Genomic DNA, 15,423 nt, shown 5'->3' with positions numbered 1-15,423 from the left:
ACCTGGGACAGTCGGTTTGCCAGACTCTCTCTAGTCTAACCTGGGACAGTCGGTTTGCCAGACTCTCTCTAGTCTAACCTGGGACAGTCGGTTTGCCAGACTCTCTCTAGTCTAACCTGGGTCAGTCGGTTTTTCCTGACTCTCTCTAGTCTAACCTGGGTCCGTCGGTTTTTCCAGACTCTCTCTAACTAGTCGGTTATGGATCGGATATGTTTGTATCAATGATAAATAACACTGTGGACAGTCGGTCTTAAAGATCAGATTTAATAACAGTGTGGTCTTAAAGATCACAATTAATGACAGTGTGGACAGTCAGTCCTATAAAGATCAGGGGCGTCAGTGGCTCAGGGGGTAGAGCGGCCCGATTGGGGTCCGGAAGGCTCCCAGTTCGATCCCGGGCTCCCCCAGAGTTAGTGTCGAATTGTCCTTGAGCAAGACTCTTGCTCTCGATTGTGCAGGTTGGTGCCTTGCATGGTTTCCTCCGCCATCGGTGAGTGAATGGCTGAATGTAATGCACAGTCTTTGTGAAGCACCTTATTGGATAAAGGATAAAGGCGCTATATAAATGCCCCATTTACCCTCCCACAGGGTTGATACAGTCGGTCACTATAAATATCTCGTCTGAACAAGAAGAAATGGGACTTAATGGCTGCAGTCTGGTGTTGTCGTTCACACAGCATGCGTGTGTGTTGAAACACTTCTGCGTTTCATTGCAGATTGTGTGGCGACATTGTTCGTTTCTCAAGATGCTCTTGTGAAACTAACTGCTCTGCTTTGTGGGGGAGAGGCTGCATCTCCTTCACCAGGCCGGCTCCTCTTTAGACAGTCTACAACAACAACAACAACAACAACAACAACAACAGAAGCACTTTCAAAGAGCACTTTCAAAGAGTTACAGGTATTTGTTATTTGTAGTGGTAATTGAATGTGTTCCCTGTAGTCTGAGTAGAAAAGTATTGGCATCAAACATATAGTATTTGATTGATTGATTGATTGATTGATTGATTGATTGATTGATTGATTGATTGATTGAGTGATTGAGTGATTGATTGATTGATTGATTGAAAAACAGATTGCAGAATGGGTATACAGTTGAATGAAAGTGCAGGTCCAATACAAGAACTGCTAAGAGCGGATACAACCAGAAAAAAGCACCCACCAAGAAGACTTGTTTACATCAGGGTCCTCCATTTTCAATTCATCAACATAATTTAAAGCCATCTAAATATACACTGTATGCAAAAAGAATCATCAAATACAAAAAGGAAAACAGTATAGAAACATCGAGGGGGGGGGACATTAACCTTTTTAGCAGCCGCCCAATGCGCCCAATGCGAGTGCTCTTTGAGAGCGGTTTTGAAGGAGGCTGTTGGTATAGGGAGTACCAAAGAAGTAAATGTAGCCTACTTTATTATAATATTAGAAAGGATTTATTATAATATACTTTATTATAATATTAGAAAGGATAAATGTCAAACTGGTGAACGTGTCCCATTCGATCCCATGTAGTTATTTAGTCACACAAGCTCTTAATACTCTTCATTCATCCAATGTCTATAAATCTCACATACCCACTCCACTACTACAAAAAGATAATAAATAATTATTATAATAGCAAAAATAGCAGATCTACAATTTTATGTACCACTATAAGTGTAATAATAATAATATAAAATAATAACCTCTGGAACCGAACGTTCTCATTGTCTGTGTTCTCTTTACAAGTAGGACTTTTGCAATTTAAAAAATGCAATCAAATGTGGAGATATTGAAAACCTCTGTGTTGTTTGTTACTGTTTTAGAAGACATGTTCTTTTTTTTTTCTTTTAGCTACTTCACTCAGGGCCAGTTGTCAGTGAAATACAGTATTAATATGAAGTTAATGTTCAAAGATAAATCTATATTTTTGTCTAAAAATGTCTGCGTCCTTTGATAATAATTGATGTGTGTCTTTTCGATGAGGCTTAAATAAATAAATAAATACATCTCTTTTGTCTGCTGTTCATCGTAGCATTGTTTGCTGGACATACAGACAGGCAGACAGACAGACAGACAGACAGACAGACAGACAGACAGACAGACAGACAGACAGACAGACAGACAGACAGACAGACAGACAGACAGACAGACAGACAGATTGTTTTGACTTCACTTCAGTACATGTCATGCCAATTTGTAGGCTGTGCAACACTGCCTCCAGCTGGACAAATCTGGAAGTTTTGCACGGTTGCAAGCCGTTGACATAGAAACGCATCAAACAAGCTGTATTGTATCTTGTCAACAACAGATGACCATGAAATTGTTCCAGCAGGTTGTTTCTCACGTCGTTTTAAACCCTCCCAAGTTCGTAGCCTAATTCAGCACTAAATCAACCCAAAGTAAGAACACATTGATGCGTCTTTGTTGTGGTTGAGAGCAGAGGTGATTATGGCAGCAGCAGACCAAACGGACGTGGGAGCTCTGAGCCCTGAGCAACAGCACAAACTGCGACAGTTTAAGGTAAACAATATGAACAGTTTTGTGTTGTTTCAATGAGCGTCCTTTAATTAATTAATTCGGCGCTTCTTTGGTAACAAAGTGCATTCTGTGTAAAACATGCAACGTTTACAGTTGCCTTGGTTTTAGTCATTCCAATTCCAACTAATAAAACTGCCGATATTAAAAAACACTGTTTTGTATGTAGCCTATATTATTGTTCCAAAACAATGCATGCCATGAACAACGACTTATAGATATCATAGGCCTACACATGTCAATACATTAACATTTGATTGCTTGATTGAAATGTTTATTTTGAATATAAAGCATTTTTTTTAAACAAATATAAGCAAATAATTAATAATAACTACAGTAATAAAATACAATAAAAAGCATATTAAAAAAGGAGTGGAAAGAAGCATAGCTATAGCTCCCACCCCTTCTCCATCTATACAAAATATCAGACAATAAAATGTTCCAAATACTGTGATATGTACATATATTAAATTTTTACATTAGCCGCAATTTGCAACTCTAGATTTTTTTATAATGGGATGAAGCTAGAGTTGCAATACCCTCCATTGACTCCCTACTCATCCAAATTGCATTTGCGATCTGCTTGTATTAAACGACGTTAAACTCACCAACATTGCAGCTCTAGGCCAAGCTTGAATTATCCTCTTTCAATCTGCCGAGCTTGTTTTTCATAAAAATCCACCGTAGAGAATAGAGATGTTATGAGCTACTTTCTGTCAAGACATTCTGTGCAGGTGATTCTTTTTCTATAGTGCTGGAGTTTGGAAGCACTCGTCGTGGGTCACTGAACGGCCCTGTGTACCGCCTGTTTTGAATTTGTACATAATGCAGGAGGCAGCAGCGCGACCCGTTAATAAAAATGAGTGCTGTTGTGTAAATATAGCCATAGCACTTACCCTAACCCCTTAGATAGCATTTCTGTTGGCTTAGATAGCATTTTTACACAGACTTATAGCATGTTATGTAGACAGCACTATAATTGTATTGTATATAGTCATAGCACGCCATAGTACATATGTATAGCATAGTAGTGAATATGTATAGTTTATTATGTATAGTGTATGTATAGTTTCATCATATAGATATTCCACTGTTACCTTCTTAGCTTACGCATGTTTCATGATAAATGCTTTTATGTATGATGTATTCCCATGCTTTTGTTCTTGCTTAAATGTAAGTCGCTCTGGATTAAGAGCGTCTGCTAAATGCCTACATTGTAAATTGTAATATTGTGTGTTAATGTCCAGATAGAAACCCGTGTGAACAATGAGAAGTACCTGAGGTCTCATCCCGAGGTGGAGATGCTCATCAGTGACTTTTTGAGGTTTGTACATCTGATATTTTTGGAAGAAAAGAAAAAGTTACATTTTGAAATATGTTTTACTTGGTTTTCAATCTTTTTTTCATATCAAGGACCATTAATTGCCATTTGTGCCACGGACCACCACTTTGACGAGATTTAGCCTCTCAGACCCAAATCTAAAGAATATGTTGTTATTGTTGGATAAGATTATCTCCACAATCCCACCAATGCTGTATTGATGTGGTAAAGAGATAAACAGAAACAAAGCAAACAAGCAAACATTGATCACAAGTCACAAATTATAGCATCTATATTCTCTAATTGTATAAACGTCTTAATTAAGCAATGCAGATGTTATAACTCTTGAGAGTGTAAAATGAACCCATAAGGGCCATTTGGTTTCATTGTATTAGTTAGAAAACTATAAGGGTCTATTTGGTTCCCTATAACTATCCATCTTGTAGCTGTGGGGACCACCTGGAACCCACTCAAGGACCTGGTTGAGAGCCACTGCTTTAGTGCAATAATTACCTTTCAAATAGTGTCGAAGTGGCCTTGAGCACCTGTCACTGAACACCTAATTGCTCCTGATGTGCAGGTTGGTGCCTTGCATGGTTTCCGCCACCATCGGTGTGTGAATGTGTGTGTAAATAATGGGTGAATGTAATGCACAATCTATGTAAAGCGCCTTGGATAAAAGGCACCATTAAAAAGAATGCGAATACATTTTAATGAAGTGTAATTTTAATACAGGCCTTTTGTAGTATGTCTACATTGTGGTACATGCTATCGCTACATCTAAAACATAACAAATAAATCACCAAATGTTTTCACAGAGAGGTGTTTGTGAAGAGGCCTGATGGTGACATTCCACAGTTTGCGGCAGGTGAGAACCAGTGCAGTACTGCCGTTTCCATGCCCACTGCCATCCCATATAATAATAAACAGTTATTATGAGCATTATAATATATGCTTTAATTTCAGAATACTTCACCAGAGCAGACCTGAGTTCCACCATCCAGCCCAGAGAGAAGACACACACAGACACACAATGACGCCCGTTCATATAATAGGACCACTGTGTCCCGCACCGAAACTATAGCAGATCCACAAGCTCACACAACATGCCCACATGTGTGACATGTGAGTTTGTAGATCTGCTATTTTTGAGTGGTGCAACCACTCCAAGGAACAGCAATGTCCGTGTTCACCTATGGTTCGCCTATGCATGTGTTAATGAGCACCAGTAGCCTATGACTATTAGTGCCAGTAGGGGCGCTGTTGTGCCAGAAACAGAGAGAGAGATAGTGCTGCACTGTTGCCTGCTAATCACTCAGATTTTCTTTTGCAGATCAGCCTAAGTAAACCATGTGTCTTTAATGCATTTTTTGCTTTTTGTTTTTGTCAGGCCAATGGCCCTTAGATGAGAGGGAGATGAAGCTACATGTTGTATGAAGTCCACACCCACAACACCAGAGGGAGTGCAACAAACCATGTACAACCCAGATTCGGCACAAACAAGGGACTAAATTATTTTCGCTCCTATGCCACCAAAATGTGGAACGCCCTACCAACAGTCATTAAGACATGTGAATCCCTTGACTCCTTCAAAACCGCTCTCAAAGGGCACCTACGGATGGCTGCAATTCGAAACTGGCCTCTGTAAAATCTGAATCCCCCCCACCCCCCCCATTTTCCCTCACTGTATATGTATCTTTTCCCTTTTTTGCTTCCCATATGATGAATTCCTGTTCTGTACTTTAGCTACATAGAAATGTCTATTTGTATGTCTCTAAATGTTTGTATGTCTTTAAATGTTTTGATGAATTGAACAATGTGGACGCTGTTGTAAACAAGTGTAATGCTTAATTGGGTCGTCCACTCACAGTTGACAGTCTTTGTATTGAGTTTGTGCTTAAAATGTACTGTAAATTCTACAAACTGTTAATAAATATTTCAATCAATCAATCAATCAATGAATTGTGTTGCCTATTAAACGCTTTTAGCTTCATTCGTATAGTGTAATGTATGTATTTTAGCTTCATAGACTCGTATAGTGTAATGTATGTATTTTAGCTCATAGACTTGTATAGTGTAATCTGTAATGTATGTATTTTCAGACAGTTAAGCATGCACGTAAAGCCTCAATTCAATTAAATTAAATTCAAACTTTATTCAAGACGCTCACAGGGGACCGGTCCATAGGGCGGAACACATAAAACATAAAAACACAAAAGTAAACAAACTATAAATAAACAAACAAACAAACAAACACTGGGGACTTTAATCTGTACATACAGGCTAGAACGCCAGTGGCTCCAGAGTCCACAGCTTAGATGATAGTCTGACAGATATCTTAGCAGGGTTAGAAAGTGATGCAATACTTGTACTTGCTTTTCTTTCTCCACTTACACCAAACCTATATATTCGCTGAAAATAGCCGATCTATGTGAGCTTAATTGTTGGTTAATTGAGCTTAATTGCTGGTGGAGCCTGCGCAACCATTGCGGCTCAAGAATTTGCCGCTGGAGTCCTGAATGATGTGTCTGCATGGTGCTGGGAGTCTGGTGCAACGCACAGGTCCTGCACTGCACCTGGTGAGAGCAGGAGTGGCAGTGGCGTGCACAGATAGACACTAGGGGGTGCTAGAGCACTGCCCTTTTGGCAATTTTGCTCTTAAATTCTTTTTTAAGAGCAAAATCCTTAATTTGTAGTGTGTGGACCATGCGGTGACATTGATCAATTCTTGATAAAAAAAACGCTTCTACTATATTATTTAGGCCCCCACAATCTAAAGCTATGTTTCTATGTCAGTGGTTCTTCGATTAAAGAAAAATAGCAGACCTACAAGCTCGTAGCGCGCCACTCGGTGGCGCGCTATGAGCTTGTAGATCTGCTATTTTTCAATAGCTAAAGCACCAAAATGGGTTCCCGCCCCAAAATGCGCTGCACAAGGTGCCCTTTTCTTTTCACTTGAGCACCTGCCCCTCTAAATGTCTGTGCACACCACTGAGGAGTGGACCTGGTGAGACGTAGGAGGGGCCCGGACAGGAGTCAACCCACAGAGCCTAGTAGTCCCTCCACGCACCACGACCTCCCAGTCCCGGCAGAGCAGTTGGGCAGCAGCGGACTGTGTGGCCATGGTCTTTCCCTAATGGGACGCATAAGTCAGACTTTATCACCCCGGCTGGGTCACCTGAGTGAGGGGTATGATGTTGTGAGACCCGAAACCCCGATGACCTTGGGATACATCACTGAGGATACGTCCCAGGTGCATCCATGCAATGTTTTTTTTGTTCTTAACTGCTATTTCTCTCTACGTCGTCCTCAGACGAGCCCTCTCGATCGATGCCCGTGTGTTGGTTCCCACAGTACAAGCTTTTTGGCCGGGAGTTCTTGATGTCGGTGGCAGTGGCCAGCTAGTCTTTATTCATTATTTTTAATTGTTTTTTATTGTTCATACCAGCAGCAGTTGGACATAAAATACAGTATCTCGCATATATGGGGAGAAAAGAAAAGAGGGTTTTTTTCCCCTAGAGGACAACCTCCTACAACCCATGATATTTATTTTAAATATATTAACATATGCCAATATATGGCAAGTATACGCAGAATATAGCCTATGCTACATATATATGCCATATTCAGGTTAATATATGCGGATACATTGTAAATGTATGTCTATATAGCTTATGCAATTTAAAGTTCCATGTTTGGGTCAGGAGGTAACAGGGGGTGCATGGCAACCGCTGACTTAGAATATTATTCATGATTGTCTTGATCCACCTGAACTGAAGCCGCACCCACAGCTGTTGTTGTATGATGAGGGAGGAGGGGATGATATATAGAGCACCGAAGTCCTGACATAACTCGCTCATCCCTTCGATTCCCCTGGTTAGCGGAAGTAATTTCTCTATGGAGAATAACATGGGGTGATCTTAATATCGTCTACTATAAGCGTTGTGGTCCAAAAATAAACAAGCTGTCTCTGCGTTATTGTCAGGGAGGTGTCTCTGTATCGTTTGCAACAGTCAGTCACTCATACGGTCTGCTTCTAGCAGAAATGTAACTAATTCAGTAGCATTAACATTAGCGTTTTCTCTCAGTCAGTTGATTCTTCATATCCATATGAGTGAAGCGGCCGGGATGACATGTTTATTTTTCAAACACAGTTCTTACATGAGGCGATCTAAAATCCCCCTATTGGGATTACAATGCAAATAAAAAGTACATGAACCTGTGAATTTGCGCCCTCTAGCTACCGATATTGACGTCAGACTTCGGTGCTCTATTGTGATGCCACTAACGTGGTGTAGGCCTACTGTATTTCAATTGGGCCTTTTGACTCGAAGGCTTTCAGGAAGAAACCAAACATGCACAGGGAAGACATATTTCAATATCTAACCACATGTGGTCTGTTAGAGTAATGTTAACTCCATTCAATTCAAAGGAGCTTTATTGGTATGAGAAAACATGTTTACGTTGCCAAAGCAACTGTCAAAATATAATAAAAACAATTGAAAAGGGGGAAAGTATATACAGTTGGAGAGGGTACAGTATTTTGTAAACAGAGCTATGTCCCATTGTGTCGTTATATGCGTGTTATACAGGGTATAAACTAAAGCTTGTTTGAAACAAATAGTCACTTTAGTACAAATAGCAGCAATTTGTCTCAAGACTATTTAAATAGCATGCAAAAAATGTTTAAATGTAGCAGCTTTGTTTACATGTGCAGTATGTCTAGCGGCCTACTTTGTACAGATAGTAGTCCTTAGGGTGACTTCTTTTATCGCAACAGTTCACAAATCTTGCTGCTGTGTTTGCACATTGTTGTAGTTATGGACTACGGACGTGTTTTTGTTGTCGTCTCTGATGTCTTGGTATAGTGAAGGCAGGTGGTTAGACTTTGTAGCTCTGATTCCACCACATACAAAACAGAAAAAGTAAAAAAAAAAAGAAATCACGAGTCTCCATCTTTAAAAATAGGCTTGAAGAGTGTGATGTAGCCGGTGTCTCCGGTCAGCCGCTGGAAACAGAAGGGACAGGCCGGAGAGGTGGCGGGGAAGGAGGCGGCGTCACGAGGCAGCGGCATCCGACTCCAGAAGGCGGCGGTCGCCTCGGAACACACGTGGCCGCAGGGGACAAACGCGTGGCGTCCGCGTTCGGCGTCCAGGAAAAACGCCTCCTCGCAGCCCAGCTGCAGAGGCACGTAGGGGCCTCGAACCCGGCAGGAGGGACACTCCGCTTCCACCTAGAGAGGGTTGTCACCGTCATGAAATCAAATATTAACAAAACATGTACATGCACACCGCACAGACTTATGGTCTGGTGAGACGTAAACCACAGTCCTACAGAGACCTCTCAGTGGCTGAAATTCCCCAAGACCACACAAGGCAGATGGAGCCTCCTGTTTGGCCAATCACTGCTGACTGACTCGCCAACTGGAGAGAGTTGTGGTTTAACCCATTCTGACCTGAGATCAGATTCTATACGAGGTTTCCGCTGGACACACACTGGTCTGATGAACCCATTCTGACCTGAGATCAGATTCTAAAAATGTCAGTCGTTCTTCGATTTTTTTCAAAAATAGCAGACCTACAAGCTCGTATCGCGCCACTCGGTGGCGCGATATGAGCTTGTAGATCTGCTATTTTTCAATAGCTAAAGCATAACATGATGCTGACACCAAAATGGGTGCCCGTTCAGAATGGGTTAAGGGTCGAAACACTTCAAGAAGGTTGGGGACCACCTGATGACCTCTCCTCCAGGCCAAGGCTGTATCCATTAAAGATGGATATTATATAATCGCATCTTCGATGTATTTACAAATAAAAACAGACTTAAACCACTCAAGTGCTGCAGGGCCAGTCACACCTCTTTTCCGACTTCCGTACCGTTAATATGGTACAAAATGATACGATTATCGGCAAGGAATACGACACGATTATTGCCATATGATCGATTCATTGAACCCACCACTACCGACGACACGGCCGCACGGGTGGGTGGCCATGGGCCTTAAATGCATCTGGGCCCCAACCAGGGGGGCAGTCAGACAGATATTTTGTGAAGCCACTAAGGAAATCGGGACATCCTGAAAGTTCATATAATGGCCTGTTGTGGCGCTGTCATTGGGCCCAAAAAAACCCATATCCCCATAGAGGTCCATGTATTTGGGCCCAACTTCACCTAGACTGTATTACCTTAATAAACATGGTCATGAATACTTTCTGCTTCCAGTCACTAGTTTAAAGTCTCATTTCATAATATTATTTTTGGAAAACTATGGTCCCATTTATTTAAAAAATGACCATAAAGTCGCGTATGTTCTGAGGGGCGTGGCTACCGTTACAGTCTATGAACCACCCCCCGTTCGAGTCAAAATAAAAACCAACTAAGAAGAAGGGGGGAAGTCCCGCCTCGTTGTCTGCATGGGCCAGCCAATGGCCAGCTGGGCCAAAACGGATCTAGAAAGATGGCGATTTACAATACAAGGACTGACTGGCTTCATTTTACGTCCATATCAGACCTGGCGAACGCTTTGTCCATATTCTTTTACAGTCTATGGCCCCAACGCTACTGTGCTGTCTGCATGCGTCACGGTATAGTTAACAGGCTATGATGTGATAATTGCCCCAGAGGTTCAGGCCTATACTGTAACTCTCACCTCCGCCTTGCTGAATCCATGGTATCGTTGCACATGGCCGCACTGGAGGTAGGCCCCGCACGGCTGCTCCCCCGCCCGCTCTGCCTCGTGGGGTGGCAGGACCTGGGAGTGGAAGGGCAGGTCGTTGAAGAGCAACGGGTGCCAGGGCCGCCCGTAGCGTTTGAGCGACGGCCGGCGCTGCAGGCCCTCGGCGGCGGCGGCGGCGGCGGCGGCCGTGCGAGCAGCCAGGCCCTCGGCCGTGCGCCACAGCAGGGTGACGCCGCACAGGTCGATCAGCGAGCCGTCCAACAGCTCCTGAGGCTCGTCGCGGTCCACCTGGGCGGAGGGAGACACGAGAAAGATGTAAGGCTACTATTTGGTTGATGTTCTTTTTTTGTACTACTATGTCAGTAGTTTAGCGCTGAAACGTCCCCAAAAAACGACCGTTTGTGTGATTTATGTAACATACTTCGCGCTGTACAAGCTGCCAACTATTAATCTAGAATCTAGATTAAAGGACCACTTCACCACTTTTCAACCTATCTTCATATAATAGGTCCTCACTAATAATCATGAAAAAAGGCACGATTTTTTCCTACTCAGTCTGTGTCTCATAGGACAGCTGTGGGCAGTTTAGAAACCGTCTTCCATCATCATTAGGCAGATCGAAATATTTTTGTAAAAAAATCTTGTTTAAAAAAAACTATGAGACACAGACCGAATAGAAAAAATATTGCACCATTCTTTCATGATTATTAGTGAGGACCTATTATATGAAGATAGGTTGAAAAGTAGTGAAGTGGTCCTTTAATAGTTTATTTAAATAATAATAATAATCTAGATTCTATATTATTATTATTTAAATAACTATATAATTTGTCTGCACGTGTACACTGTTTGTTGTGAACGTGCTTGACCTCACTCACCCTATTCCCCCGTCGCGGATGATTGCGTTTGGTCTCCCGGAGAGCGAAGGCGTGGCCACGCACCGAGATCTCCCTCCACGGGCCGGGCGCCGAGTCCCGCGTGAAGCCATGGAGCGGGCGCATCACCAGCACGCCGTTGGTGGTCAGTCCGTCCATCTGACCATCAGGATTCTTCCATTTAACTGCATTCTCCTGATGATGTGGTGGAAGAAGATTGTTTTACTTAAATGGTAAAATGGTAAATGGTGCATTTATATAGCGCCTTTATCCAAGGCGCTTTACAGAGATTGTGCATTACATTCACCCATTCACACACACATTCATACACCGATGGCAGCGGAAACCATGCAAGGCACCAACTAGCACATCGGGAGCAATTAGGGGTTCAGTGTCTTGCTCAAGGACACTTCGACAGTAACTCTGGGGGAGCCCGGCTTCGAACTGGCAACCTTACAGTTACCATCCAGGCACTCTACCCCTGAGCCACCGCCGCCACTTAAAGATGGAGTGTCTGTTTTGTATGTGTCTATGGAGTTATCATTAGTCTAATAGACCCCCAAGTGTGGTTATAATATTCAAACATGTCTTCCCTGTATTTTGGGTTTCTTCATGAAAGCTGAAAGCCTTTGAAAATAGCCCCAATCGAAATACACCACTTTTTGACACACTATACAATCATCCCCTCCTCCATTATCAACAGCTGTGGGCGCGGCGGCTTCAGTGCAGGTGGGTTGGTGCTACGGTGAAATCCCAGGTTAACTTAATGCACTGGTGGGTATATGGCCTGGCCACATAAAAACATCATTTGAACACTTGCTGTACAATTTTGTTTTGGAGAGAAATAAAATAATCTATTTCATAACTTACACCCAGGAAGATGTTCTTGGAGGAGTCGAAGCCGCCGGCGTAGATGCGCGCGGTGTGAGGCGGGCTCCGCTGGCAGACGATGCGGCAGGCCAGCCGCGAGATCAGGCTGTCGCCACCGGGCGGTGGTTCCGTGTCCGTCACCTCGAAGTCAACCTGGCTCTCCATTTGTCGCTCGATTTGGCGCCCGATCTGTTACAAATGAACGTTATACTTACAGCTTGTTTACATGTTCTCTGTAGGCCTATTAACCACGGTCACCATAGTGTCCCTATGTTGGGCATGTCATTATGTACTTAACCCATTCTGACCTGAGATCAGATTCTAAAAATGTCTTCTACATCCTGACGGTTTTCTGAAAAAGCTATGTTTCTATGTCAGTCGTTCTTCGATTTTTCAAAAATAGCAGACCTACAAGCTCATGAGCTTGTAGATCTGCTAATCTAATCTAATCTGCGGGTTCCCGCGCAAAATAGGTTAAGTGAGTAAGTACGTGTGTTAGGGCATTAACCAAACGTCAATTTTGGTAGTCGACTCGACTACATTGATAGCCGATTAGTAATCGATTATTCGCCAGTGATATATATATATTTTTTATCCAATAAAACCGAGCAATTCTAGACTTCTCATTGAAACAGCGCATTCGGGAAAAACCTGCGTTACGATTGGCTCCGCACCGCACCGTGGCTGCGTATAGGGGTTCCCCGTGGAATTCCCCTCGTAATAAAACAAAGAGCAGCATTTGACTGTCACTACTCAATACATGATCGCACCAACGGCAACATTAACATTTATCATTTTTTACATGTCACTTACAGGCGGCTGCAATTCGAAACTGGCCCTGTAAAAAAGTTTAAGGGCCTACACGTTTTACCCCCTTTTTACTTTAACTGTAGGATATGCAATTCAGCACACATGATGGTAGTTGCCTTTGCAAGGGGGCCAAGTATAGGCAGGAGCTGCGCGATCACCTCCCACTGCGAAGGTTTAATTTGACATTTCTTTTTCACGCTGGGTTTGGTGACTTTCTCGTCTTCCAGTACGGCTTGGACAGGGATGCGCTGCTGGTTAAGCCGCTCCAGCATTGTGAAGGTTGAATTCCAACGCGTGGGGCAGTCATTCTGGAGCCGGTTATCTTTGACATTTAACTGGTCCTGTCGTGTCTTCAGTGCACATGTTGCTATAGACGAGTGTCGGAAATGACTAACCACTCGCCTCGCCGCATCGATGGTTTTGGCTACTATCCTCTTTCTCCTCCATCTTGGCTGATTTGTGGGGTTTTTTCGTTTCAGTTTCGTTTCGTTTCGTTTCCAATACATATAAGCTATATCAATTCACCCACCAGAGGGCAACGACGACCAATCTTTCTGGCATGAATTCTGGGCGAATCTCAGTAGGCCTACAGTTACCCTTTTCAGTAGAACAGAAGTTATTAGAGCAGTATGAGACATAATAATACACAATCAACCATGAATGGATTAGGCGAACTACCAACACCACAGCACACAGACAGTTGTGTTGTCAAGCTTTAGGCAAAAAAAAATATATATATATATATTAATATTATTATTTTTTAATTAAAAATATTAGCGAATAATCGGATGTCAATTAACAGTGTCGACTAGTGGTTTGCTAGTCGACTAGTCGACTAATCGATTATTATGTTAATGCCCTAACGTGTGTGTGACGTGTATATATATATATTCTTAGTAAGCTAATCAACATCTAAGCTGTATCTATTAGCTCAGTGGGTAAAGAGCTGGAGAGTCAGGGAGACTATACTCTTATTGAACAGACATAACTATCAGAATATAGTGTATTTTTATAATTGTTTCTTTTTAGAGCAGGGCATGTTTATTTTAATGACCAATACATCAAGGGTAACTAACATAGTATACTTAAAGTTAAAATGTATTCCGTAATGGTATATTAGATGATCAAGGCCTACAGTGATAGTGTTTTGGAAATTATTTGGGGGACCACTTGCAAAACACACTGTATGCACCATTATGGATCCTACAGTATATTACAGACCTGAAACATGTCCGTATCTTTGTCTCTACAGTGTTCCACCACCACCGTGGTGACTGCGTTGGTGAAGGTTATCCTGTGCTGGACCCCCAGGCTGACAGACTATGGAACACAGAGAAGTTCACCGTTAGAAACAAACATCCACTTCTGGGGAAAAAACATGAGCATTTTGTCCACCACTGATCGTACCTGATTTCTTGGTTTCGCACCGTTGACCTCAGGTCTCTGGCACAAAGCGAAGTGTTTTTTGGTCATGTCCTCGTTGGACCTGTGAAGAGAAGACGGGAGGGCTGGGGTTATTAAAACCAAACTTTGCCACAAGATTAATTTTTAGTAACGCGTGGACAGTGCACCTATACAGTGATTTTCAACCCTTTTCATATTATTTATTCTGCATTTTGAGCCACGGACTACCACTTAATGAGATTTCGCCTCGACTTTAATAGGACCCAAAACTTTGTGTACCATAGGAGAGATAGCAGGCAAACGATTATAATGACAATTATTCTACATTCTCTACTTGTGTAGAGCTGTAGACTTCTTGTAAATTAAGTTGCTGCATTGTTTAACAATAATGCAACTCGAGAGTGTAAAATGAAACCATACTGTAGGTTTCATTTTAGGGATAGGGTTAGTAATTAGGCGAGTCAGACCAACAACAATGACAAGTACTATCGCCACCTGCAACCTGCAGCATGACTCATGACTCATGACTCAGCATGACTCATTCACTTTTAGTTTGATTCTATGCAAAACTTTATTTTTTGTTTTATTTTTTTCTTTCCAAAATGCCTGCTGTGCATAGAGTGTAATTTGATGAATATTAAATAAATGAATAATTTCATACCCCAGGACAGTGAGCTCCCCATATTTGATGGGGTTGGTGATGGCGATGGTGACAGGGATGTGGAACCTCCTGGTAACTTCTTCGCACATTGTTGCTTCCTTCAGAGGGAGGGCGGTGCAGGGCTCTCTCTGCCAGCCAAACACTCCTCTGTCACCGGCTTCAAAGTCTAGTGGTCGTTGCTGTCCTTTACGCCCCACTTAACCTGAGGAGAAAAACACACGTGAGGTTTCATTCCAAAATGAGACAACCTCGCTTTGTCCGCTTAAGCCCCAGGGCTGGACGGACCACAGGG

At 42.5% G+C, this 15,423-nt stretch overlaps 2 protein-coding genes across 2 annotated transcripts; one reads left to right on the top strand and one right to left on the bottom strand.

Annotated features, from left to right (window-relative positions):
• The first annotated feature begins 2,395 nt into the window (after positions 1–2,395).
• riiad1 (regulatory subunit of type II PKA R-subunit domain containing 1) lies at positions 2,396–4,908 on the top strand. The gene is made up of 4 exons (XM_083761495.1): positions 2,396–2,499; positions 3,762–3,838; positions 4,654–4,703; positions 4,802–4,908. The coding sequence occupies exons 1-4, from the start codon at positions 2,428–2,430 to the stop codon at positions 4,870–4,872; spliced, it is 270 nt and encodes an 89-aa protein (XP_083617621.1). The 5' UTR covers positions 2,396–2,427; the 3' UTR covers positions 4,873–4,908.
• Positions 4,909–8,777: 3,869 nt separating this feature from the next.
• On the bottom strand, positions 8,778–15,220 carry LOC310856152 (E3 ubiquitin-protein ligase pellino homolog 1-like; the record flags this gene model as incomplete). Its single annotated transcript, XM_083761398.1, has 7 exons — positions 8,778–9,068; positions 10,485–10,799; positions 11,390–11,581; positions 12,257–12,445; positions 14,288–14,386; positions 14,474–14,552; positions 15,132–15,220. 7 exons carry the CDS (start codon positions 15,218–15,220, stop codon positions 8,778–8,780), a joined length of 1,254 nt encoding a protein of 417 aa, XP_083617524.1.
• Positions 15,221–15,423: the final 203 nt, after the last annotated feature.

The sequence above is a fragment of the Protomyctophum parallelum genome (assembly GCF_964188405.1).
Source record: "Protomyctophum parallelum genome assembly, chromosome: 3".
Classification (NCBI taxonomy): domain Eukaryota; kingdom Metazoa; phylum Chordata; class Actinopteri; order Myctophiformes; family Myctophidae; genus Protomyctophum; species Protomyctophum parallelum.
This window is presented reverse-complemented; position numbering and strand designations above follow the sequence as displayed.

What these genes read in the sequence shown, in the direction of transcription:
- riiad1 (XM_083761495.1), top strand. Translation starts at nt 2,428, where the DNA reads ATGGCAGCAGCAGACCAAACGGACGTGGGAGCTCTGAGCCCTGAGCAA. An exon ending in ACAAACTGCGACAGTTTAAG is followed by an intron (nt 2,500 to 3,761) that starts GTAAACAATATG and finishes GTTAATGTCCAG; the next exon opens with ATAGAAACCCGTGTGAACAA. An exon ending in CATTCCACAGTTTGCGGCAG is followed by an intron (nt 4,704 to 4,801) that starts GTGAGAACCAGT and finishes CTTTAATTTCAG; the next exon opens with AATACTTCACCAGAGCAGAC.